The sequence below is a fragment of the Lutra lutra genome, chromosome X (assembly GCF_902655055.1).
Source record: "Lutra lutra chromosome X, mLutLut1.2, whole genome shotgun sequence".
Taxonomy (NCBI): Eukaryota; Metazoa; Chordata; class Mammalia; order Carnivora; family Mustelidae; genus Lutra; species Lutra lutra.
The window spans coordinates 43,876,021-43,903,066 of NC_062296.1; the positions used below are offsets into that span (position 1 = coordinate 43,876,021).

Consider the following 27,046-nt stretch of genomic DNA (forward strand, 5'->3'; position numbering starts at 1 on the left):
AGTAAGATCAATTTTCAGTAACTAGTCTGAACAAAACAAAGGTGTCATGAACTCATGGTAGCTAGTCATTTCATTTATTAATTGGACATCAGGAAAAAATAGTAATGGATTATTTCTGTAGGGACAGATTGGAATATCCCAGCTGTTGCCAATTTCCTGGATTTCAATGATCTAAATGAAATTTAATAAGGCTTTAGGAAAATGCACAATGGAACCTGGATGACGTGGTTCCTCTTAGATAATTGCTGACCATAGAATTTGATCTTCATTGATTTTGATTTGGAATCTTAGTGTTCCCTGAAACTTACATGAGTTCCTAATGAGAAAGGCTTCACTCTGTTTCTATGTCTACCTGTATTGATACTTCAAGAGAAGACTGATGCTAAAAATCAATATGTTAAGGCCTAGAATATTCATGGAAGTAGGCAGAAAAAGTATTGATAATAAATCCTAGGTATAATCAACATCCAAACCTCAACTGGGGATGAGCAGGATACCCAGAAAGCTCCTCAGCTATTTTGAGCACGTTTTTCTTCCTAGGTTATAATATGAAGTAGCTTATTTAGCAAATTTTTGTCATAGTAAATGTTTACATATCAGAATAGAAAATCCCTCAATTTCAATGTCTCTCATAAAGTTGATTATCATTGCATTCTTTTGCTTGACATGTAAGCAATATGCTATTACATTCTCTAAGCCTATGGAAGGCTTTTAATTCACTTGACCGTAATCCTCACCCAGAGGGTAGGATTCTGAGAATATAAATAGGCTCAAATAATAGTTCCAGTGGAACTTTACTAATTATTAAGGCATCTCTTAACCTCTTGAGGTTGGCCTGATGGGAGAGAAATCATGTTCCTCCTTAATGCCACTATGAGATAGAGAATACTAGGCAGGAGGAGCCACAGGTTACAGTGAGTGGCACTAATTACTGCCACATGTATCTGCAAGGAAGCAGGCAGGAGCAGGCCTAATGGGCAATCTGACTGCTTGTGATCTACATGTGGTCCTCTTAAAATAAATGAGAAGAATGTAGAAGTTTTGGGGTTTTCTATGTTTTAATTTCCCAGAATAAGTTTGGTTATGGGGGAAGGCTGTAAGTTCATGATTATCTAGAAGGCAGAGTGAAATGTATATTGTTCCTTTGATTTTTATTTAGTTTTCACTTCATCTTGAACATGTGAAAAATTGGTGGCTTCTTTAACTTTTAAGGTTGACTACCAGACTGAAAAATTTTAGGACAGGTAAATGTTAACAGTCTCCTGTGTTGCTGACACACTCCAACCAGTGCCAATTCAACATTCTTGTCTTAGCTCTTAACTGTGCATGTGAATAAGCCTGTTATTGATAAAAAAAAAAAGTGCATTTTGATCATTGCATTTTTCTAAACTAAATACACTGCTCTGCTAGGCTCTTTGCTTTGTTGGCCTTTTGACCATTTTATAGCTCTAAGCAGGGGCTATTTTCTCCCAGTAAACTCAGAAGTTCTAGCAAGTTCTCAAAGGTCAAATCTTACTATTCCTGCTGGAAGCAAACAAAGCAAAAACTAAGTTGCAGAAAACACTGCTTCTGAGAAATTCTCAAATATTACCAAGAAGAATAAGTGGTTAACTCAAAGGAAAAACAGAACTATGGCAATATAACATTAAAGTACAATACTGCGGTAAGGGCTGAAAACACACCTAAGGTTTCAACCTTGGTGTTCAGCTTTTTAAGAGCAAAAAGGTCGTGTATATCAATTTGCAGTATACTAAAATTGTGTTCAAAGTTTATTTCAAGTCACAGAAAATATACAAACTAAGACAACAGAATAAACTGATTTTGTTCTGAGAGAAGGTGATGGGAATCCTCCACCTGGCACCAATTTGAGTCATTCAAGGGTTAGGATGCAGAAGTCATCTTTTTGCAACATTTCAACAAAGTTATGGAATTAATTTTCCGATTTGGTTGCCAGGTGTTTTTGAAAACCTGTAAGGAAAAGTTGGGAGAAAGCCATTAGAAATGGAGACAAAGTTCTCTTTCCCAAACATCAGGAAAAAAAAATTTTAAAGTTGGGAGGGAGGCTATGCAAAAGAGCCAATCACCAGGGAGAGAGTCCTAAGGTGTCTGCCTCCAGGATCCCCAAAGGGATCACCTGTTACAGCAGAGTTTCTCAACCTCAGCACTACTGACATTTGGAGACAAATAACTCTTTGTTAGGCGCACAGGGGTGGGGGAGATATCCTATGATTATAGGATGTTTAGAAGCATCTCTGGTCTCTCTACCTGCTGAATGCCAATAATATACCATATCCCCTAAAGTTGTGACAATGAAAAATGTCTCCAGACATTTCCAAAAGTCCTACAGGGAGCAAAACTGCTTCTGGTTGAGAACCATTGATCTGACAGAATAGAAGCCTGTCAGAAGTGACAGCAGAAATGGATCACAACTAGCAAGGTATAGCATGGACGGAGAGCCAACATTTTGGCCATATTATGTACAAGTAACAACAAATACACATTAAAACCTTGGCCACATAAAACGGTATAGACCTACAAGCACACGGCACATCTTTCTCTCTCTCTCTCTCTCACACATGAATGTAGGTTTAAAAAATGGTGAAAACAGAAAAAGGTCTGTAATCTAGTTAACAGTAATGTATCAATGTCAGTTTCTTGGTTTTGTACTACAGATCAAAAAGGTATTGCGTAACAGCTTCTCAAGATGTTATCTCTGGGGGAAGTTGGGGGAAGGGTACATGAGGCTCTTTGTACTATTTTCCCAACCTTCTGTGAATTTATAATTATTTCAAAATAAAATATAAAACAAACAAAAACCTTTGCCCTGTGGTTTATGTGAAAGGCTTTGAATTATCTTACAAGCTAGAATACACAACGAAAGAACGTTCAGAAACATTTTTCTCTTCACTATCTAGAAACAGTAATTTCCTCATATTGTAGGGAATGTCTTCTCTGACATAAATAAATTAGAAAAAGTAAAAGAGGGGAGTAGTTTTTCATCTATTGCTCTGACTATAACAGTCTATACTTTTACTTAAAAAAATGTCTTTGGGTATCTGGACTAAAAAGATAAAGTACTGGTCATACCAAAAGTCTGGCTAGCTATCCATCTATGACAGCTTCTCATTATAGTCCAATCACTTAAAGTCTAAATATAGGGATGTCTTGGTGGCTCAGTTAGTTTAGCATCTATCTTTGGCTCAGGTCATGATCCCAGGGTCCTGGGATTGAGCCCTGTGTTGGGCTCTCTGCTCAGCAGGAGCCTGCTTCTCCCCCTCCCTCTGCCTGCAGCTCCACCTGCTTGTGCGCTCTCTCTCTCTCTCTAATAAATAAATAAAATTAAAAAATTATTAAAAAAACAAAGTCTATGAGGAATTTGAGAGGCAGTGGGGGGGGGTTTGGGGGTAGGGAAGGAAAAAATGAAATGAGATGGGATTGGGAGGGAGACAAACCATGAGATTCTTAATCTCACAAAACAAACTGAGGGTTGCCGGGGGGAGGGAGGTAGGGAGAGGGTAGTTGCATTATGGACATCGGGGAGGGTATGTGCTATGGTGAGTGCTGTGAAGTGTGTAAACCTGGCGATTCACAGACCTGTACCCCTGGGGCTAATAATACATAATATGTTAATAAAATAAATAAATAAACCTGAGCACCTACCAAAAAAAAAAAAAGTCTAAATACAGATATGAAGCATGTTTCCAGTTTGGATGTTTTATTTTTTTTATTTTTTTAAAGATTTATTTGACTGAGAGAGAGAGATCACAGGTAGGCAGAGAGGCAGGCAGAGAGAGAGGGGGAATCAGGCTCCCTGCTGAGCAGAGAGCCCGATGCGGGGCTTGATCCCAGGACCCCGGGATCATGACCTGAGCCAAAGGCAGAGGCTTAACCCACTGAGCCACCCAGGCGCCCCCAGTTTGGATGTTTTAATGACTTTGCAAATATGGACTAAAACACAATATATTTGTAAAGACTTCTAATTAGTGTAAATGAGCTCACTATTATCTGATATTAGATGGATGGGAATTATAACACTGATGGGGTAACAAGCAAAAATTCAAAAGGTGATATTCCAGCTGATATTGGGACAATGTAAATTTTAAGTTGTTTTTAGAAAACAGTATTATTGGGGTGCCTGGCTGGCTCAGTTGGTAGAGTATACGACTCTTGATCTCAGCATTGTAAGTTTGAGCCCCAAGCTGGGTGGAGATTACTTAAAACTAAAGAAATCTTTAAAGAAAAATGAAAACAATTATTTATTTATTTATTTATTTTTTAAAAGATTTTATTTATTTATTTGACAGACGGAGATCACAAGTAGGCAGAGAAACAGGCAGAGAGAGAGAGGAGGAAGCAGGCTCCCTGCTGAGAAGAGAGCCCAATGCGGGGCTCGATCCCAGGACCCTGGGATCATGATCTGAGCCGAAGGCAGAGGCTTTAACCCACTGAGCCACCCAGGCGACCCAATTATGTATTTTTTAAAGATTATTTATTTGACAGAGAGAGAGCGAGAGAGAGAGAGAGAGAAAGCATGTGTGCGCGCATGCCAGAGAGTGCACACAAGCAGCAGGAGTGGCAGAGGCCGAGGGAGAAGCAGACTCCCTGTGGAGTAGAGAGCCCGATACAGGGCTCAATCCCAGGCCCCTGAGATCATGACCTGAGCTGAAGGTGGACACTTAACCCACTGAGCCACCCAGATGCCCCAAGAAAAAATTATTTATGAAATACAAGATGTTGGGGAAAATGGTTTTTATTTATTTATTTTTAAAGATTTTATTTATTTATTTAACAGACAGAGATCACAAGTAGGCAGAGAAGCAGGCAGAGAGAGAGGGGGAAGCAGGCTCCCTGCTGAGCAGAGAGCCCGACTCGGGGCTTGATCCCAGGACCCCGGGATCACGACCTGAGCGGAAGGCAGAGGCTTTAACCCACTGAGCCACCCAGGTGCCCTGGGAAAATGGTTTTTAAAAGAAAGGCCAATACACGGAATCAGATGGTTCCATGATTACGATCCATTTTATCTGACAGGTAAGAAAGAAAAAGAAAGGGCAGCAGTGTATAGCAACCTCTAAAATGTAAAGGGACTGATGGTGATAGTGGATGGTCATAACCCTGAAATATGTGCTCTAACAATTTAACATCAAAAGAGTCAATATTAAATAAATACTGGAAACCAAAATATTTATATATTTTATTGAAATGCTTTATATTTTCACCATTTTGATGGCACAGTTGGAATAAAATAACACCACTGATCCTGGAAGGATACACACCAAACCACATTTAGAGGTTGTCCCGGGAAGAAGATTAAGGAAGCCAAGCTTCCTACTCCGACCTTTTTCCATTTCTGTATTTGATTAAATTCGTAAAAGTGATGTTACTTTTGCCATTAGGAAAGAAAGGTTAAAAAAGTTTACAACCAACTCAACAAATGAACAGATACCCTGTTGTCTTTCCCATCCTGACAGAAGCTGACCTAATGAAGGGTGAAGAGTTTAGCCAAAGGGAGTGTGGGCCTTGGACAGTCTTCATAGAACAGCTGAGAGGGCCATGGGTTAAGGCTGGAAGTCTCTAATACCCCAAATGCACAAGGAGATCATCTGACTTAGGCAGGTTAAGTCTGCTCACCTTTCAAGGTGCTCCAGTGGATTTCTGTATTTGTTCCTTTAAGATCAGGATACTCTGCCTCTGCTCCGGAGGCAGCATGGCGATCTGGTCCGCAGTCAGCTGAAGGACCTGCATGATCAAAGCAGCCTGTGAAGAGAAGAAAAAAAAGGGGAATGAGTTTTAATGATGGCGGCTAAGAAACCACCACCAGCTTCCGTCCAAAAAGGAAGGATACTTCACACATAGAATACTACAGGCAAAAAACCCCACCCCAAATCAAATCAAACCAAACCAGCTGGCAAGAAAAGGCACAATGAAAAGCTCAAGTACAATAATACCGAAGATTAGGAGACTCAAATCAGACAGACGCCTGCACGAACCCAAAGTTCTTACAGACTAACATGCTATCTGTGAACCTTGGAAGTCTTCAGTTTTTAATCCTGTTTTAAAGATTTTTAAAATTTTATTTATTTGAGAGAGACAGAGCATGCGCAAGAGCGTGAGTGGGTGGAGGAGGGCAAAGGCAGAGGGCGAAGCAGACTCTACGCTGAGCAGGGAGCCCGAAGCTGATGCGGTGCTTGATCCCAGCAGGACCCTGCAATCATGACCTGAGCTGAAGAAAGATACTTAACCACTTAACGGATGGAGCCACCCAGGTGCCCCTTTTAAAAATCTCTTTTTCAAAAGTTTTAGTCCTCCCATCAGATATGAGCTCCCCACGATGGTCAAATATAGAAACAGATGTACTCATGAGGAATCTGCTATGTTTTTAGGGATAAAGCAGAAAGGGGAGAGGGAAAAAAGGAAATCAGATTTTCAGGTCAATCTGGTCTGCAGAAAACAACCGTTAGCACCTGATGAGTCTGAAATGTAACATAAGCTGCCATTTATATACATCCATTCAAGAATTTTAAGACCAGGCCCACAGATTTTCAGATAACAAGATCATAAAAAGTTGTAAGAGTAAACATCAGTTCCAAAGGAACTCCAAAGACCCAGGAACCTCCACATCATAACTGAAAAGAGGAATCCAGAAGATGTGTGGCTATGGAGACAGACAGCTTACCTTCTCATGGTCCTGTGGGGTAACTTGGTTCTGGCCAGGACTAAAGCCCCCAGGCTGACCTCCACCCTGAATGCTTGCTCCTTGCATGCCTGCTCCCTGCATGACTGGGACCTATGTGCACAAAGAGAGAGGAGTTTTCAGAACTTCTCATATAGTAATCAGAATCCAATAGCAGCAATGTGAAAGATATGGTTTGATTATGGATAGGAGTTAAAAAAAAAGCAAATTAATGACTCTGAAGATCACTTTCTACCATTAGCAATGGCAGAAGGCAGGGTTTAGCAAGAGATCAACTAGGGAGTTAGACACATTTGCTTATAGCAGCTCTAGCATCATCAACAAATATCATACAGCTCAATCAGGTACCATCAAATCAAGCAAAATCCAGCTGCATGAGCAGAAAGAAAACTGAGAGCATCCTAGAAACTAGTGCTCAGTGGAAACAGCAATGAAAGCCAGCAGATTCTAGAGATAATGTATGCTGGTCCACTGGGGAAGCGACATTCACAGAGATACTGCCTACCTCTAGTTCAATCAGACATAGGCAGTTCATCCCAAAGAGCTCTATCCCATAAGTAAGGCAGAGATGATCATAATGGCAGTGGCAGAAGGAGAGGGGAAGGCCTCTGGGGAAAAGAATGCTATTAGCTCAACATTTGCTTTTTATACCTTCCCAGAGAAAATATGCAGCAGATGCTTTCTGCTAAATACAGAGCAAGAAATAGGACTGACCCAAGTTAAAAGAACAAAATGCAGTTATAACATACTTATTTACGATCTTTGGTGAGTTTGATCTTTGGGAAGACTATCAGAACCCAAAGAAAAGGCCTCAGAGCACCGAGAATAACTGTTAAAGGTCCTTATATTGTTATGTTCACACTCAGGCATTCACCCAGAGTTTAGATACTATTATGAAACACAAATTGTGAACAAGCTTAGTTACCTGCTTCCCCAGCTGAACAGAAGCAGCAAAGCACAAAAAGAAATGTGAATACATTGTTAAGAGCAGATGCCATGATAGCAATGTGAATAGCTAGTCGACAGCCTGATAGTGAAGGAGATTGGAAACCACACAGGAGATAACTACACTTTCTATTATAGCACATATAATAGGCACATTCAATGATGACCCTGAGTAATCAAAATGGTAAAAAATCCTTTTTCATTATCTTGTTTAAAAAGGGAAGAAAGCACAGTACACTTTATTATCACTTTCTGTTCTTTATCAATACTGAATCCAGAGACCAGTCTGAACCTTAATGTTATGTTACAGATCTGAAACATTAGGAAAATAACAAGTTTGAAGCTTCACAGTTAATACTAATTTGAAGTATTATATCATGAGCTAAACATTCAATAATGGCCATTTAAAATTTCCAAGGAATGCCTGCTCTAGGCAGACAAGTCACAATATAGGTGACCACACGGCCACGGTTTGCCCAAGATAGTCCCAGTTTATGCTTTTGCCCCAGAGTAACTATTTAATAGCACTCTCACTTGCAAACATGTCCCTGTTTGGATAAGTCACATAATCACCCTAGTAATGATAAGCCTTTTATTTATTTTTATTTTAAAGAATTTATTTATTTGACAGGGAGAGACACAGCGAGAGAGGGAACACGAACAGGGGGTATGGGAGAGGGAAAGCAGGCTTCCTGCTGAGCAGGGAGCCTAATGCAGGGCTTGATCCTAGGACCCTGGGATCATGATGTGAGCCGAAGGCAGACGCTTAACGACTAAGCCACCCAGGTGCCCCATAATAAGCCTTTTAACTAACAAGTTTCCAACTAGGTAAACTGGAATTAATTTTTAAAAATCTGATTTAAAATTATGAACTAGGGATATACTATAAAGTTAAAAACAAACCACAGAACAGTGAAAGAAAGGAAATATAGATGCATTTTTTTCTAATAATATATTCTTCTTTGTTAGAAAAATCCATCAAAAATTGAATAAAAGCTATGATCTGTAGGGGATGGGGTTAGAGGGGAGACAGATACAGGGGAAGAAGCAGGGTTCCCACTGTCTATCTCTTACATATGAGTGAACATATTAATTTAAACAATATAAAAAAGATTTGAAGATAAAATTTTTATTTTTTTCACTCAAATCTAATACGCTTTATACAATCTACGAATGAAAACTATATAAACCTAATATTACAGAGTAACGAGTTCAAGCACTAGCAGAGACAGAAAAGCAAGACATTATCCAGAAATGGTCTTCCAACCTTTATTTTCAATGTCTTTTTCCACAAAACTATTGATAGAATTATATAACGACATCAGGTAGTCATTTGTTGTCAGTCTCTCCAGTTAGAATGCAAGCTCCATGGGGGCGGGGACTTTGTTTTTTTCACACTGCTATATCCTTAGTACCTAGAGCTCTCTCTGGTACACAATAGGTGCTCAATAAATATTTGCTGACTGAGTAAGTAAATGAATAAAAACTGTTTCTATTTTAAGGCTACTGATCCTAGAGGGCAGAATAAACATCAAGGCCCCCAGACACATTTTTAAAAAGCACAATTTGAAAAAAAGAGAATAGTTTTCTTTTACACACCAGAAAACAACATATTCGTATTTCCTATTAAAGAACGGGAGGCAGATACACATATACACATACATGATGTGCAGATAACAGGACTGAGTGGTACACTGAAAAAAACAGTGGGTTCTATTCCTTGCTCTGCCACTTTTCAGTTGTGTGAATTTGGACAAGTCACCTGAATTCTTGGATCTCAGTTTCCGAACCTATAAAATGAGAGAACTGGATGACTAACATCTTCCATTCCAGTGACACTCTCCCTCTCCCTCTCACGCATACACACACACACAAACGAGAGCAAGACACATAACCGTATGCAAGAGCGAAGAGAGACAGAAGTAGTACATAGAGGAAGGAGGATCAGGAGGGAGACGAAGGTGCCAGCACATACAAATTCAGGGAAGAGACACACATACCAGCTCCCCACAAACATTTGTGTGTAAAGAGGGAGATGACAACACAGAGATGATTACAGATTGCCATATACACATAGCTAGAGAGAGCCAAATAAGAAGAAAGAAAAGATAAGAATTCAGTTGCACAGGTTTTAAGGTGAACGTTAGTAAAAACTGCCTTTCATGTTCCTTTCATGTTCCACCGTTCACTTAGGTTACATGATGAAAGTAAATTAAAATAGGTTTCTGCAAATCTAAGATTATCGAAATGACTGCTAATAGTTCTTCATATGCTCTAATGCAGTTCCTACGGTTGTACATTAGAATCACTTGGGGGAGGTTTTCAAATTATCCATGCCTAGATTCTAGTGATACACACTGCCTCCTAAATCTGCAGGGGCTCTGCTCTGAATGGAACAACTCCTTAAATTGTGGGATAAGATTGCTACAATCCTGGTGGCCAGAAAATAACCATCTTAAGGGACAGAGAAACTAGAAAAAGGGAGATCTTCCTGTTCTAACAAGCTGAGAAATAGCCCAAATCAGAAAGCACTCACAGCCAGGCTCAATGGCCAATTCCTGAATAGATCAAGATTTCAAGTAGAAGCAAAAAGTGAGTTATCGCACATACCTGTCTGGATCCCTGGGGGCCAACTGCCCCCATGTTAATTGGACTGGGACCCTGGATTCCAGTAGGCATAGGGCCTCTAGGGCCAGGGACCGGGCCCCTTGTATCCATACTTCTGGCCTCTATCCCTCTGACTTCCATCGCGCGGGCCTCCATCGCGCGGGCCTCCATCGCGCGGGCCTCCATCGCACGGGCCTCCATCGCACGAGCCTCCATTGCTCGGGCCTCCAATCCTCTGGCATCTAATCCTCTAGCCTCCATGGCTCGTGCCTCCATTCCTCGTGTGTCTATGCCTCGGGGATCTCTTCCGCCTGTAAAGAAAGTTGTAAGAAAACCACTGTGTAGTTGCTCATCTTCACAGCGAAAAGAACCAATGATCAAAGAAAGAAATCTATTCCTTTGGTCACATCTCCCCCCAACTACAGGTGACCCTTGAACAAGGTGAGGATTGGAGTACTTCCCCAAAACCTAACTACTCGTAGCCTACTGCTGATTGGAAGCCTCATCAATAATAAAACAGTTGTTTACACCTGTTGAACACCTGTTTTGTATGTTGTATGTATTATGTTCTGCATTCTAATAACAAAGTAAGCTAGAAAAAAGAGAATGTTATTAAGAAAATCGTTAAGGAAGAGAAAATACATTTAGTACTGCACTATGTTTATAACAAAAAATCAATGTCTATTGGACCTATGCAGTTCAAACGTGTTGTTCAAGGATCAACTGTAAACAAGACTGCTTTTGCTTTCTCCTTCCCAGTTTTACAGGTTTGCAGATAAACCTTAAAAATGTTTGCCAACCCCACTGCCCCAGCCTTCTTTATCCCAGATTAGAACCTAAGACAGCTGGGTTTATTATCAGCCTACAACTACCAGGCGGCCTTGTGACATGGTCTCCCCTTACCTCTGCCATCCAAGGGTGGACCCCTCTGATCTAGCATGGGTCCTCTTGGCTCTGCCATTAGAGGTCTGGGCTCAGCTAATGGCCCTCCCCTCATCTCATGTGGGGGTGGGCCACGGCTGTCATGGCCAGGGACATGGTGCATGGGTGGACCCTGGTGAGGTGGTCCCAGGTAACCTCTAGAGATGGAGAAAAATGTGATATTTTAAAACAGAACAGAACAATAAAAGAAATGCCAAGCAGAAGATCAGTAAGTTAAAAAAAAAGAACCGATGCAAACATCAGTCTACAAATGCTAAGGAGAATGAACTGAATTGGCAGAAAAAAAAAAGCTATGGAGATACAAATGCATGTATTCTAGAATTTCATATTTGCTCAGGGCACTCATAATTAAGGAGAAGGTAACGGATATTCCATTGTATAGAATGAGTATGTAGTACAGCGCTTAAGAACGTGGGTTACTGCATGGGTTCAAATCTAGGCTTTATCACTTATTAGCTGTGTGATCTTGGGCACATTTAGTTAACTTCTCTATGCCTCGGTTTCTTCATCTGTAAAACAGGACTGATATTAGTGTCACTCTCACAGGGCTATTGTGTGGATTTAATGAGATGAGTTAAGTAAAGTACTCACAGCAGAGTCAGAGGCATAATCCCCATTCATATCAGTCATCATGATCTTATTATTACTGCTACTGTTGATACTGCCACTACCGATAAGCAATATAAGTTTTTCCTGTTTAGACATGTGCTAGAATTTCCAGTTTCTAAAGATGACTTGGGTAACCATGGTTCGTTCATTCAAAATGACAAACTCAACAGATACAGTTCTGCCCAAGGAGAAGTGCTTCCTTAGTCTTAGATAGTGGCCACGAATATTTATTTATCTGTTGAAGTAGGCAAAGAGGTACAGAAAGATGGTGTTCTCGGACCAAGGGAAAATTTGGATTCCCCCAGTCTTTTCCTTCTTTGTTAGTGCTCACCTAGGCTCTACCTCTCCAGTTACAGAAAGTAAAGTGCCTCCACGCGGGTCATTTGGGGCGTCTCCTAATAGACCTCGAGGAGTTGGGACGTTGGCAGGCAAGGGCCCACGTTGCATAGCGGCTCTGGGGTCCTGCATCGGCACTGACAGGGAAACAAACAGGGAGTTACTGTTGTGAAGGACACATCAGGAAACAAGAAATGACTCTATATACCACTGACAACATAATTCAGACACCTGAGAGTGGGTGAAACCTCACCACAGTAGACTCCTCTTGCAGCTCAAGAACAGAAGCAGGGTGTAGGCAGCATCTGTGCCATGCCAGAGGTATGGATGGAATTATATAATGAACAAAGTGGGGAGCAACCTGCCGAGGACTAGCACTGCAACCTGAAGAACCTTATGCTCCTGGTTTTCCTTAAAATCAATCTTAGTTCAAGGACCAGAGTCACAAAAGAGAGGTAGGGTCTTGGCATATGGGAACACTGCCATGGCTCTGCAAGAACCTGCTGTCTCCTTACAGACTGCTATTCCATCCAAGCCTCCTGACACCAGTAGGGAGGGAGTACAGCCTCGGACAGATGCCCATATCATCCATGTTCTCTGCCCTGTGTGAAGAGGTCAATCTTAGGCTTGTGGCCCCAACAGGAAAAAAAATTTAAAAACAAAAGCCCAAAACACTACCCTTCTGGGTTCCGAACGTGAGGATGACTGCCAAGCAGCCCTTGTCCTCTCAACGTCCCACCCTGAACACCACAAGCAAAAGGAAACCCGTAGATACAATGGGTACCTTGAACTCGCTCAATTGATGCAGGCCCGGCGGGTCCCACGGGCGAGTGCTGTAGGGTTCCTAGGTGAGCAGTAAGTTCAAAAGAAGAAAGAGCACTTAAATAGCTTACACGCACGCAAGCATGCACACACCCACACACAGAATCATACACATACAGACGTTCGAGATTTACACATGTAAGTTAAAAAGCCAAGAGTGCTACAAAGTCTTCCTAAACCATAGTAGCTTCTTTGGGATCTGAAACTGTTCTGCTGTAATGAGACTGCCTCCTAAAGTGAAACAGGTGGGCCACTGATTTTATTCAGCCACTTTGAATTTCCACCTCTGCTACTACGAGTCCATCTAAATCTCCTTATACAGTTACAAGAAACAAGGCAGTTCTGAATCTCTAGTTAGGCAAAGAACATAGATGTATTTTCATAAGCAAATCATGAAAGACACTGTACTGAATCTGGAAGGCAAGATTTATTCTGAAAGAAGTGGACTGTACTGTTTTTGCTGTAGTTTATTGCACAAAAATCTCTGCGGGAAATGCAATGAATGATCTTTAGACAAAGAAAGAGAACATCACTCCTCAAAAAATATTCTGCCACTGTGAGTCTCTGGTGATAAGCAAACACCAGACAACAGCAGACAAAGACTAATGAGATGAAAAGAGAGCCAACACTACACAGAGGTGGCAGAAGGAAAGAAGTGTCTTCTTAAACTAATCTCACTGTCTCCTTTTACCATTACAAATGTGCATAAGAAGCATGGATTCCAGGAAAAGAAAGAAAACTGGGTACAAGTGGAAAGATTCTTGCTTCCTCTGCTGAGTACTGAACAAAAACTATAAAAGAACACTCATCTCCTTTACCTCTTTGAGAAGACACACCTGATATATCTTCAAAACTCTAGTTATTTCCCTTTGCTAACTTTGGACCCAGAGAGGTGGTAAGAAATACAGCAGGAGAGAAGAGGTCTTTTGGAAATACATATCAAACAGCTCAAGTTTGATTGACTGATGGCTTGGGAAGAAGAAAAATATGACTGGAACCCCAATGCCTTCTCCCTAATGCAGCAATACTCTGGGTACACGTACAATCTACTGAGAGTGGTCAAGGGCATTGGGGCACAACAGCACAAAACCACAGGCTACTTAGATGAGGCATTTGGTCAAGAGCTTGTTCCACTGTCAAACATCTGATCAGATGATCCATTCTGTCACTTTAGCACCCAACCTTAGTGAACAAACTGTAGACAAGAAAATATAGTACAGAGGCCTTTATCTTAATATTTTGTTTTTAAAAAATGGGTTTCATTTATAGGCCATGTGCTAAGAAGTAACTTAAGCTTCTCTGTGCTGCCCATAGCTGTTCTTTCTCATCATGATGACAACATGACTGAGAACAGAAGACACTGAAGAGTGTTTGTGGAAGTTAATAGAGGTGGTGAGGATTTTCAGAAAGAGTAAGATTTTAGTCAGAGACTTCAGCACCTTGCTCTGCCACTTACTAGCTGGGAGAGATGAGTGCCCCAAGTCCTGTCCACATTACTCAGCAGTATTTACTTACCATGTGCCCAGGAAGAAATAACTTAAAACTCTGAGCTTAAACTGAGATTTAAAGGTTAAATCTCTTTACCTGAATACTGAGGTGCTGCCCCCTAACTCACACAGTTGTTGATGAAAATTAAAATGCCTGGCCTATAGCATGTGCTCAATTTTACTGTTAGTTCCTTCTGTTTTCTCACTCTCTCCTCCTAATGTTTTCAACCAGACCACTGCATTTTTCTGTTTCTTCAAACTCTAGCAACAGAGGGAAATAATTTGGAGATTCTGGAGTGGCCATTGTTGTGGTAGCCAGTGTTACGGTCACAGTGTAACATACCCTTACCAAGTAGGCTTCACACACCTCTGATCCCCTCCCAGTCTTCTCTGTGGTTTGGATTAGGTTTCTACATGTTATATGCTCATTATTAAAATTCCTTAATCAGTCAACAGATATCCACAGAGTGAGAGAGGACATGTCAGCAGTGTCATTAGATTATTATGAAAAATTGACATAAACAGAAACAAAAGATCCATCTGCTTTATTGATTCTTGTAGAGCTAGGCTCTGAGCCACCAGATGGAAAGTCTAGACTAACACTGTGCAACAAAATACTCTGCAATAAGGGAAATATTATCTATCTGCCATATCCAGTATGTGGTGCCATAACCACATGTGCCCCTGAGCACTTGCAATGTGGCTAGTAGGAACGAGGAACTGAATTTTAAGTTCTACCTAATTTCAATGAATTTAATATTCAAACAGCCACATATGGTTAGTGGCTGCCATATTAAAACGGTGCAGATATACAGCATTTCCAGGTCTAGTCCACATTAACCAGATACTAGTACTTATTTACCTTGTCCCCGCTCAATGGACACTGGTCCACTTCCTGGCATTCCAACCTGGGCTTGCATTCCTCCTAGAAGATAAAGAGAAGGAAAGAAAAACACAAATTAGGACACTGGAGAAAAAATTAGGACAGTGGGGCGCCTGGGTGGCTCAGTGGGTTAAAGCCTCTGTCTTCGGCTCGGGTCATGATCCCGGGGTCCTGGGATCGAGCCCCGCATCGGGCTCTCTGCTCAGCGGAGAGTCTGCTTCCTTCTCTCTCTCTCTGCCTGCTTCTCTGCCTACTTGTGATCTCTGTCAGGTAAATAAAAATAAAATCTTAAAAAAAAAATTAGGACAGTGGCTGAGTTAACAAATTCCCTTCTGCCTCACAGGCAGAAAACTACAAAAAAAGATCATAACTCGCACTAAACAACACAGTTATACAGAAGGTAAAGTTTGTTAGTAAACTCTAGGGTTCAGTGATAGAAAAGTGAGTTAAATGAGAATATTTAATCACCCTGGTTACTAAAACCTTGGCAGAAATTCTGTGATATAGAACAATGGCACTTGCCCACATAACTCCTCTCAGAGGAGGCAATATTGTTCCCAAGGTATTTTGTAAATTTGTGGGTTTTTGTTGTGAAAAGATTTATGGGGCATGGCTGGCATTTCATGAGAAGCCAACAGGGATACTAGATGAAATCCAATGTGTGAGATAGTCCTCCATAATCCAGAATTATCTTGTCTTGCAAAATTTTCAGATGTCTTGGTGAACATTAGCACAAATGAAAATCTGTTTACATTCATCTGAACTTAGAACCTAAGTCTGCTGTACTTGTAAACAAAAAAGCTCTTTTTCCCTATTTATATCTGTACACTTATAAACTGAATTTTCCAGAAATACAATTACTGAGTCAATTACAGGTATTGCATTTTGTTTCATTAAGAACTTTACCAAAAGTTTCCACCATCTGAGAAAATCATAACACAAATGTCAACAGTCCCTCTGGTATTTGAGTTGTGAAAACACCATACCTGTATCTGTCTGCATCTGTAGCTTTTACACTGATGGCATAGGAGCAAACATCTGACTGCTACCTTTTGGTTTCTTGTCTAGTTGTGCCTGAACACATGCATATTAAAAATATTCTTTATTATCGGTTAATTTCCTTTTATTTCTCCTTTATATTATAGTAAGGGCATTATATTTTTTTGGGAACTCATGTTAAATAGGTTATATCTGTGTATTTCATTCCAGGATAGTAAAAAGTCATTATGAAATACGTTATGAAAATGTTATGAAAAGAGCCTGCAGGGTCTAACAGGGTTGAGAACCACTGCTCTACCCTAACCAGTTGGGATAGTATTCTTTGCTATACAAAGAATAATTACGTATGACAAGTCCTTGTCTCATCCTTTCTATATAGCAGTAATTCTCTTTTCCTCAAAGGAACTATATATGCTGTATGTAAGAAGAAAAGATAAGCTGCTGTTTGCAGTTCATTAATACTTAACTAAAAGATCAAGTATACATCATATTCTCTCTCTTTAAGATTTTATTTATTTATTTGGGAGACAGTGAGCATGCGTGAATGGTCGGGAGGGGCAGAGGGAGAGAGAGAAGCAGACTCCCTGCTGAGCAGGGAGCCCCGTGCAGGGCTCATGCAGCTCAAACCCAGGACCCTGAAATCATGACCTGAGCTGAAGGCTGATGCTTAACCAACTGAGCCACCTAGGTGCCCCCACATTATATTCTCTTAGTCTGTTTAATATGCCAGGTACGGAAGAGCCATGGATTAAGAACCTGAACCTGGGCTAGCCCCATCCCTACTAAGTAACTGTGATTTTGAACAAGTGATTTGATAAAGTTAACATTTGCCCATGCTTACTCATCTGTAAAGTGAATGAGCTGGTTTAAACCAGTGGTTCTCAGAATGTGCTGCTCAGACCAGAAGTGTCAGTGTCACCAAAAATTGTTAGAACTGCAAATTCCAGGGCCTGACCTCAGACCTGCTGCATTACAAAGTCTGGCGGTGGGGACCAGCATCTGCACTTTAATAAGCTACTCAGGTGGTCATTAAAGTTTGAGAACTGCCGGTCTACAGAATTTCAAAGGTCTCTTCTAATCACAAACCATTCTATGATTTATTCAGACAATTCACTAAAACAATGTAAAGATTTAGGATCTGAGGAAAGTGGTGGCAGAAGGACATATGGGCATAATTTCTCATATTATACACTATCACACGATGGCACTTTCACTTTCAGCTTCCCAGAAGTGGAACTGGTGGGTAAAAGGGTACACGGATTTTAAATGTGAGACTACTTTCTTAAAAGGCTAAAACATTTCACATTTCCAGTAACAAGTTACGATACCACTTTCCCCACTAATAGTGTCATCTCTCTTTGAAACTTTTGCCAGATTGATGGGTTTAAGTAAAATGAAATCCTGTAATTTAATTTGTAATTCCATGGCTACAAATGCATTTGTCTTTGTTGCCATTTGGATTTGCTCTTCTACGAAGCGCCTACTCATTTTCTTTGCCTTCTTTGCTACTAGGCTGTTTCCCCTTCTCACCAACTGTCAATGAGTTTTGTACAGGGTATTTCAAACATCTGATTGATGTTCTAATAACTTCAGAAATAGAAATGCTACAGACTTATAAAAATATCACTTTAAGTTCCTTTCACACCTACTTTCAACTTCTATATTTATTAATTTCCTGTTTTTGGTATCTTGTTTCTTTATAAAAAGTATTTTCCTAGTTCTTTTAAAACTAGTACTTAGAGTTCCTTTATTCTTTAATAACGCAGGCATTTGAAGGTATTCATTTTAAGTACTGTTTCCCATACTTTTTTGTATACTTTTTGTTGCCTTTTGGATAATTTATAAATCCCTTCTTTATTTTCCCTTTAATTCAAGGATTACCTAGTGTTATGTCTCTTATTTTTCCAAGTAAATGTTATTTTCAGTCACATTGTAATTACTTCTAATTTTACTGATTTATAATAAGAGAACATGGCCTGTAAAATCTCTACGTTTTAAACTTGTTTTTATTTTATGCCCAAGTATGTGTTTTTTAACTGTTCCAAGGTTTTTGGGGGCAGAAGTGTATTTTTTAGTCAAAAGACCTAAATCTCCCATAATAAGTCATGCTTACTGGTTCCACTACTTTATTCACTATCTTTTACTTATTTTTTATCTATTAGTACAAAGGTACTCAAAGTGTGGTCCACAGAAATGTTGATCCACATACTGTATGTTAACAATTAATGACACTGTAAGTACAGAAATGGAGAGCACTTAGAAACTTTTACAGCAGTTTGATGCTTCTGTGACATCTAATTGCATGATCAGGGCACCTGTGTCACTGAACAGAATACAGATGACTTGGGTGTTTTTCAACTCACATTATGAGCTGCCTATGTCATGGGTTGCATACTTGTCATGTGTAGTAGGGCCACATTTCGACTTGTGATATTTTAAGTTTTTTTTTTTTTTTTAAAGATTTAATTTATTGGGGCACCTGGGTGGCTCAGTGGGTTAAGCCTCTGCCTTCAGCTCAGGTCATGATTTTAGGGTCCTGGGATAGAGCCCCACATCAGGCTCTGCTCAGCAGGGAGCCTGCTTCCCCCCACCGCCCCCCACCTGCCTCTCTGCCTACTTGTGATCTCTGTCATACACATAAATAAAATCCTTTAAAAAAAGAATTAATTTATTTATTTGAGAGAGAGAGCGAGTAAGAGAGAGCATGAGAGGGAAGAAGGTCAGAGGGAGAAGCAGACTCCCCACGGAGCTGGGAGACCGATGCAGGACTTGATCCTGGAACTTGATCCCTGAACTCCAGGATCATGATCTGAGCCGAAGGCAGTCGCTTAACCAACTGAGCCACCCAGGCACCCTTATCTTAAGGTTTTTAAATTAGGCACCCACAACTCAAAATGTATAAAATACAGAATCCACTTCTTTCATTGAAAGATATTTACTCTATAGGTAAATAAAAATCATGAATTTGCTGAAATTTCTTTTAAAATCCCTTCCTCTATTCCTTGTCAACTTAGGTCTATAGACCAGTTTCTCTACAAAACAGAACAATTGAGATTCAACACTGAGTAGTGTTGCAGTCAATCTAACCCAGATTAGATAAATTAACAAGAGGCAAATATGTTGCATAAAAACTTAAAATATTGATATCTATCATGTGTTCATATAGGAGTTTCATATAGGGAACCACTATTTCACTCAGTAACTCTTAGTTATGATTATTGAATGACAAAGACCAAAAGCATAATAGCAATACTCATTAATAATTTCTACATACATACTTGCAATCAAAATGTACAGTTTCAAAAATTCTTTTTTCCTTTTGTTGTTTGGTCTGATTATATTTAATGAAATGCAATTTCATATCTATTAAATATAATAAAACAAATGTCACTAAGTATTTGGTGTCTTTTTTTTTTAATGTACCTTTCAACCTAATCTAAGTCTCTGGCTTTTGGTGGGAAAATTCAGTCCATTCACATTTAGCAGAATAACGACTACATGAAACTTTATTCCTTTCTCTTTACTCTACGTTTATTATTACTTACTTCACAATGTTGTTTTCTTTTCCCTCTATTTGCTGGCTTTGTTGGCTAGTTTCCATTCATTCCATTTCCCCCTTGCTAATTTGGAAGTTTTACTTCACTTTTCCATTTTGTGGTCCTTTTCCCTTCTCTCTGTGTATAAGAGACTAACTATTCCCTCCATCTAGGATATATGCTTCCTAGCTATGTAATTTTATATCAAGATCTCATTATCACATAATATTTTGGTGACATTATACCATTTGCTACAACAAAACTTTAGCAAAATACCAAAATGGTGGAGACTGTGAAGGAAACATACCTCCAGGAGCTAAGGAACCAGGACCAGGCCCTGTTACAGCTGCTGGCATCTGTCCTGGTGCTGGAACTCCAGCCTGCATAGAAGCTTGCATCAGAGGAGGTGCACCATTGACATGCATTCCACCCTGAACAAAAATAAAAACAAAAATAAAAAAATAAAAAAATAAAAAAAAAAATAAAAAAGGTATGTATATGCCTTTGGACAATACACATGAGCCTGGTTATATAGAACACAATTAAGATGGACCATGTTCTCTAAAAGCAGACACTGACAAGTCTGACCTGTGTTGTGAGGCCATATGTGGCACCTACGGTTGACTTCAAGTTGTTTACCTCTACCAATCTGAATGGTAAAAATGGTAGATTACTGTTCTTTTTGTTTACATTTACCCTGAGGTTGAACACTTTTATTATGAAAAGCTCCAGATATATAAATTGTATAGAAAAGAAAATAAACATACAGTTTAGGAAATAAATATATATACTTGAAATCTGCCCTCTGGTCTTCCCTAACTGCATCCTGTGTCCCCTTCTTAAGACAACCACTTAAGAATTTTTACAGACATTTAAAAATTTTATGTAAATCATTACGTACTAAATAAACATATTTGCAACTCATTCAACATTTTTTTGGGATCTGTGCAAATACAAATATGCCATATTCTGGGAAGGCTTCTACATTCACTCATTTTCACTTCTGTAACTTCTGAGTTATCTGTGTTACACCATGTATCCTAGTTCCTCTTTACTACTATATGGAATTAAGTTTTTGAAAGTCATTCATGGCAACAGGTCTAATTTATTTAACTGCTATAGAGTATTTCACTGGATAAATATACAACATTTTCCCCATTATTCCACTGATGTACATTTAGGATGTTTTAACCTTTCACAATTATAATGTGGCAATAAACATTCTTGAACGTGACCAAGGACTTGTAATCGGCCGGTTGTCTGTCATGTGTGTGGCATATACTTTTTCCCAATTTGTCATTTATCTTTGGGGTTTATTTCTATTTCTCTATATAGAAATTTTTCAGTTTTCAAATGTACTGATTTTCTATGGCTTCAGTTTTGTGTCATGCTTGGCAAGTAAGCTTTACTTTTTTCCATTGGTAAGGAGATGTAAGAATGCCAACCTCATACAATTACTTTAAGTCCTAGATGAGATAATGGATGTAGAATAACAAAGTGCCAACCATAGTACCACACATGCACATAAATACCAAAATTAGCCTATATATAAAAGGACAGGGGCCCCTGGGTGGTTCAGTGGGTTAAAGCCTCTGCCTTCGGCTCAGGTCATGATTCCAGGGTCCTGGGATGGAGCCCTGCATCGGGCTCTCAGCTCAGCAGGGAGCCTGCTCCCCCCCCCCACCGCCGCCTGCCTCTCTGCCTACTTGTGATCCCTGTCTATCAAATAAATAAGTAAAATCTTAAAAAAAAAAATAAAAGGACACACATGAAGGATCGCTTTGTTTCACAAACTTGGCACCAAATCTATGTTCACTCAGATGCCATGTACTCTGCAAAATGAAAACTGCTTTTATGCCTGGGAACTGAAATTATCATCTTCAGCTCCTGACTGTTCTTCTTTCAGTATATCTTCCTAACATGAAAAGGCATTCAAAACATGTAAAAGAAACGTTATAGGAGATAAAGCCCTACCAAAGCCTGGGCCTGAGGGGCCTGAGGATTCTGTTGGTTCATTGACACAGTGGATCCTGAGCCAGGCCCAGCACTGTGGACTGGCTGAGGGTTGCCTGCAATCAGTGTTGGGATATTTGTCTGGCGATGCAGGATTTTCTAAAAAATGAAAAGACAAATCTATGAGTTGTGTGTTTAACAAGGCAATCAGGCAGTTCCTACCCCAAAGTGTGCCGTGGTGTTTCCATAAACAAATAAGAAGCACTCACCAGAGCAATCTCTGGATCCACAATTCTCATCACTACCTGCGCTTGTAGCAAAGCATAAGCCAGTTGAGGGTTCTGAAGCAACATGTTCCGTGCTTCCTGGGGACTATTCTGGACACAAAGCTGGGAAGATAAAGAGATTCATCATCAGGTTCAATACTTAGTACTTAGAAATTAATAGTGATTTAGAGCCATTCTCATCTGATAAATATAATACTCAAGAAGCTTTTTAAGCTATCATCGGTTTTTGTATAGCACACAAAATTTCAGTCATGACAGGCAAGAGAAGGAAGAGGCATTTCAAATACCATAATACCACCGTTTAGGAGAAAAGCCACATCTGAAGATCTACTTCTGATATCTATGGGCCACAAAAAGCCAGATTGTATAGTTGTGTTTGTGTATAAAAAAATGGAAAGCTCTTTGTACAAAATATAAAATATGCTGTGCACATATGGCATATCGAAGGTGCAAGAAATGGTGGTCAACAGGCACACCTTATATTTGAGTTCAGGGAATCATTTCCATTCACTTGATTAACTCCTCAAAAATTTGATGTGATTTGATTTGTTCTTAACCTAATGCCTCCTCCCACCTTCATTTGTTTCATCAGCTCAAACATCTGCTCTGGTGGAAGACTGGCAACTGCTTTGCTAATGGACTCAGGGGCATCCTCAGGACTGATGGTCTCTCCATAAGGTGACTCAATGACAGGGGCACCAGTGCCAAGGCCTGATCGGGAAGAAAGTACAAAAAGTTAAGGAGGCAAAATTATGAGCTAAATCATTTCAAGTATCTACTTTCCAGGGCTGCTTCCTTTCCAGGACCTGTTATAACTTTAAATTATCTGGAACTGAGAAGTAAGTGATCTGCAAGTCTCTTATTTCTGTAGAGGAAAGTGACAGAAGTATTTTCTGTTCTCAGAAGAAAGCTGGGACTAGGATCACATAGGTAGACAATGTTAACCTAAATTAGGGATGAGGCATACTGATTTCCTTTTGACAAGTCATTAGAAGCGAAACAAGAGATAAAGATGCTAATCTTAAAAACAAAATAACAGAAAAAGATGCTAATTAAGAATGGAATTCCTGATCTGGTACCTCGTGAAAAAAGCCAGGATGCCTTAGTAATCCCACCAATTACAGATCTGACAAACAGTTATAGCAGCGGTTACCTAAGGACATAGTTCGTGCAACTAATGGCTTGGTGAGCCTGAATTCATCTTCAACTGTAAATCAACTCCTTTGTAACTAAAGGACTTCTAAAGTCAACTTTATCTTGTTTCTCAAAGATATATACTTCCCTAATGCAGGAGCCTCAAGGGGGTCAAGAACCTAAGTGGCTAACCATTTTAACAGGTGCTAAAACATATCACAAATGGAAACATCTTCGTTGTTACATCTTTACTAATTCATGTTGCATACAAATCAGGTTTATACTCACTCTTCAGCTCTTCTTTGTTCTTTTCACTGGCAGCATTGTCCACTCGAAGTGCTCTCCCACTGAATTCACGCCCATTCAGGTTTCGCATGGCACTAAGTGCTGTCTCCTGGTCTTGGTATTCACAGAAGCCATAACCCTTTGGCTTTCCCGTCTCCCTATCATATACCAACCTGGAGGAGTAGAACCAAGTATCAGGCACAAATGTTACATATACATAGGGTTCTTGCTAACATGGGCATGTTCTAATTTGGTCCACTCTAAGACAAATAACTTTATCACTTTGACTATTTCACTGAAATATTTTTTAAACATTTTTAAATAAAAATATGTATCTTTTAGTAAGGGCGCCTGGGTGGCTCAGTTGGTTAAGCGATTGCCTTTGGCTCAGGTCATGATCCTGGAGTCCCGGGATCAAGTCCCACATCAGGCTGCCTGCTCAGCAGAGAGTCTGGTCTGCTTCTCCCTCTGACCCTCCCGACTCTTATGTTCTCTCTCTTTCATTCTCTCTCTCAAATAAATAAATAAAGTTAAAAAAATGTATCTTTTAGTAAAAATAAATGTGAATTGTATGGTATGTGAATTATACTGGAATAAAGCTGTTACAAACAGAAGGATGCATGTGAAAATCACCAGTAAAAACCTTGCTATTATTGCTAAAGGCCAAATTTGTGATTTTAAAGAAAACCCCAAGTAATCAAAGGAGAATCTCACCTGAAACTAACAACAGGTCCAACCTCAGAAAAGATGTCCTTTAATTGCTCTTCAGTAGCCTCATATGGAATGTTCCCCACTATGGAAGAAAATAGACAACAGATTAAAAGTCTGAGTATGTAACCTATTTCCACTGTGAGAAAGTAAAACGAATCAGTACTTACATCATTGAAAATGTAACAACTACCTCAAAATAGTGTTCCCACACTGCTAGTTCCATGGTATTTCAGACAACATTTCAATGTTGTCTGCTGACTTTAATTACAAAACAAACTACTAAGATTAAATATAAAAGGCACAGGCACTTCGAAATATCAGTTCTCAGACTTATCTTACAAGTGTTATGATTTTCCTTACCTTCGGTGAAAATAAATACTTTGGCATTGGTATTTACTCGAAGATCTGCAAGTCTTATCGACAACTACTAAAAATACCAATGTATTTGATATTTTAAAAACTGGCATATTATTTCTATATTTCCACACATACATACAAACTCAAAGAATAACCATGAATGTAGTGAAGGATGTTTAAAAATTATTCTGAACTGTTTTGTTATGGCCATTCCAAAAGGTGCTTTAAAATCACCACACGGACTTCAAACAAACAAACAAACAAACAACTTATTTCCAGGCACCTGGGTGGCTCAGTGGGTTAAGCCTCTGCCTTCGGATCAGGTCATCTCAGGGTCCCGGGATCAGGTCCCCCCATCGGGCTCTCTGCTCAGCAGGGAGCCTGCTTCCCCCCCCCCCCCGCCCCCCGCGCCTCCCTCTCTGCCTACTTGTGATCTGTCAAATAAATAAATAAAATCTTTTAAAAAATAAAAAAACCTTATTTCATGTGAAAAGATTACTCAGAATGGACCTGATCCTCTTTAAAATTTCTTCGACGAGATCTATTCGTTCATTCATTCATTTACAATCCACTTTAAGACTCCAGGTGGCCACTACCAGTATCGAACCAAAATGTTACAAGTAAAAAACAGAGGCTGAAAGTCCTTATGAGAGGGCGGGAAATGGACACAGCGTTCTATACACTCATCATATTATCTGTATTCTGGGACAGGGAGTGAGTCGTACGGGACAGTTGCCAGGCGCCCTCGATTCTAGATAATAATAGAAGCTCATGAAAGGAGAAACGCATAGAAACTGAACGCTAGTTTAACTTCCTCAGCCACATCATGAAAAGGCTGTGAGATCTCACGGGAAGGGAGCATCACTTTGCCCGCGAGTCCACTAGAGCGGCCGTTCCACAAGACGGGCAAGCCCGACCCATCACCAGCTCCTGCAGGAATTCATTAGGTGCAGGGGGTATTCTTTGCTGCTCCTTGTCTCTTTCTATCCCTCCCCGACGCTTGGCTCCACGAATTCCTCTTACCGAACACCGAACGCAGAGAACGATCCACCGCGGGGTCTCTCACAGTCAAACCCGCCATCGCTCTCTTCCGGCAGCTTCCGGTGCGCCAGAGCACACTTCCTTACGGCGCCTCAGCTCTGCGCTAAACACGCTTCAGTACGGGCTCGTAAGCCGGAAGCACCTGGGCAGGGCGCGCACATGGCCCCTCCTCTGGCGTCATTGCGTCCGCAGCTGGCGCGCCCTCCATCCCCAAGAGCTAAGCACTCCGGGCTGGGTTGCGACCGGACTATCACTCGGTTCCGACTTAGGCTTGTGCGGTCCTAGACTAATCTGCAGGATTTTAGTCTGCAGAGTTCCTTATTATTCATTTTTTCTTAGACCAACACGAAGAATCATCGGTCACAATAAAGATGGCGGCAGCCGCTTTACCGTGGTAATGGGAAAGTCATTTGCTAACAACCTTGGCCCTTACATTTTAGTTCCTCCCTATGAGGGAAGGGAAGTGCTTGGTCCCGCCCCAGCAGCGTGCCGGTGAGTTTGTAAAAGCTGGAGTGTACCAAGCAATATGAGGAGAGTCGCGGCAGTCTAGTGAATGAGAGAATGAGGAGCGCTCAAATTCAAGGCATCACCATAGCCAAGGAGATGGGGAGGTAAAGGGAGAACAGACTCCTGTCTGTTCTTGTGTAGCCCCCCTCAGCTCCATATGTTTGGTGGTGGTGAAGGAGCGAGCTGGCGGAGGGCATAGGCTAGCGGGGTATCAGAAAAGATCATTGATTGGGGTACGCAGCAAGCGGCTAAAGTAGCATTTGAACTCGGATTGCTTTGGTTCGGAGACTGAATGTTTAACTCCCGTAGCTGTTGTCTCCCAGTATAACTGCGGGAATATGAGCGACTCGGCATATTTTATTACCATTTTTGGAAGAGAACTTAGAGCATTTGACTTGGTGATACTGGGTCGGTGGCTCATAACAACGAACCATTCAAGAATAGGTTGAGGCACCTATAACCAGGGACTTGTGCTGTCATCAGTCATTTGTAGAGAATGGATTATTGGTCTCTCTTCATCAACCCTACTCCACTGGTTATAAAGGAGGAGGTGTGTGCAGGGGATGGTTTCTAAGCTTTTGCTTTTGTATATTTGGGTTTAATTTATAGGCCCTGTGCTAGTGATTCCTGCTTCAGTGCCTGTTGTCCCTCAGAGTTGTTTTCCTTGACTGCAACACTCTCAGAGTGATACATATCTTTAGCCTATAGGTTATAACAAAATGATGGCAGAAGGTAGGGGGTCTCATGGTGTTTTTGTAGGTGTCATGACTGAACCTCAGTTAACAATATCAATGCAGTATGAAGAGGTGTGTGAGGGGGAACTAGGAAAAATGCATTTCTACAAAAGTGGGATTATACTTAGAATAAGTGTTATTTGGGGGATTTGCACAGAAGAGAAAGGATACCCGGTGGAG

General features: G+C 40.4%; 1 protein-coding gene across 6 annotated transcripts; it reads right to left on the reverse strand.

Moving 5' to 3' along the window:
* Nucleotides 1-1,756: 1,756 nt before the first annotated feature.
* Nucleotides 1,757-25,744, reverse strand: CSTF2 (cleavage stimulation factor subunit 2). 6 transcript variants are annotated; one of them, XM_047715933.1, is made up of 16 exons: nt 25,608-25,744; nt 24,231-24,309; nt 23,520-23,689; nt 22,672-22,808; nt 22,080-22,199; nt 21,832-21,969; nt 20,165-20,288; nt 15,302-15,364; nt 12,915-12,974; nt 12,646-12,732; nt 12,126-12,267; nt 11,147-11,322; nt 10,247-10,554; nt 6,674-6,784; nt 5,629-5,754; nt 1,757-1,968 (listed from the first exon to the last, which is right to left on the reverse strand). In XM_047715933.1, exons 1-15 carry the CDS (start codon nt 25,663-25,665, stop codon nt 5,632-5,634), a joined length of 1,896 nt encoding a protein of 631 aa, XP_047571889.1. In that variant the 5' UTR covers nt 25,666-25,744; the 3' UTR covers nt 1,757-1,968; nt 5,629-5,631. The 6 variants fall into 6 exon arrangements, with proteins under 6 accessions (XP_047571889.1, XP_047571892.1, XP_047571893.1 ...); XM_047715936.1 differs by lacking the exon at nt 12,646-12,732; XM_047715937.1 differs by lacking the exons at nt 12,646-12,732; nt 12,915-12,974.
* Between the last annotated feature and the right edge of the window lie 1,302 nt (nt 25,745-27,046).

Coding starts and splice junctions, on each gene's coding strand:
- CSTF2 (XM_047715931.1), bottom strand. CDS start 25,665: ATGGCGGGTTTGACTGTGAGAGACCCCGCGGTGGATCGTTCTCTGCGT. Junction 22,809..23,519: donor GAACAAAGAAGAGCTGAAGA/GTGAGTATAAAC, acceptor CTTCCCGATCAG/GCCTTGGCACTGGTGCCCCT. Junction 20,289..21,831: donor CCCCTCAGGCCCAGGCTTTG/GTAGGGCTTTAT, acceptor ATTTTTGTTCAG/GGTGGAATGCATGTCAATGG.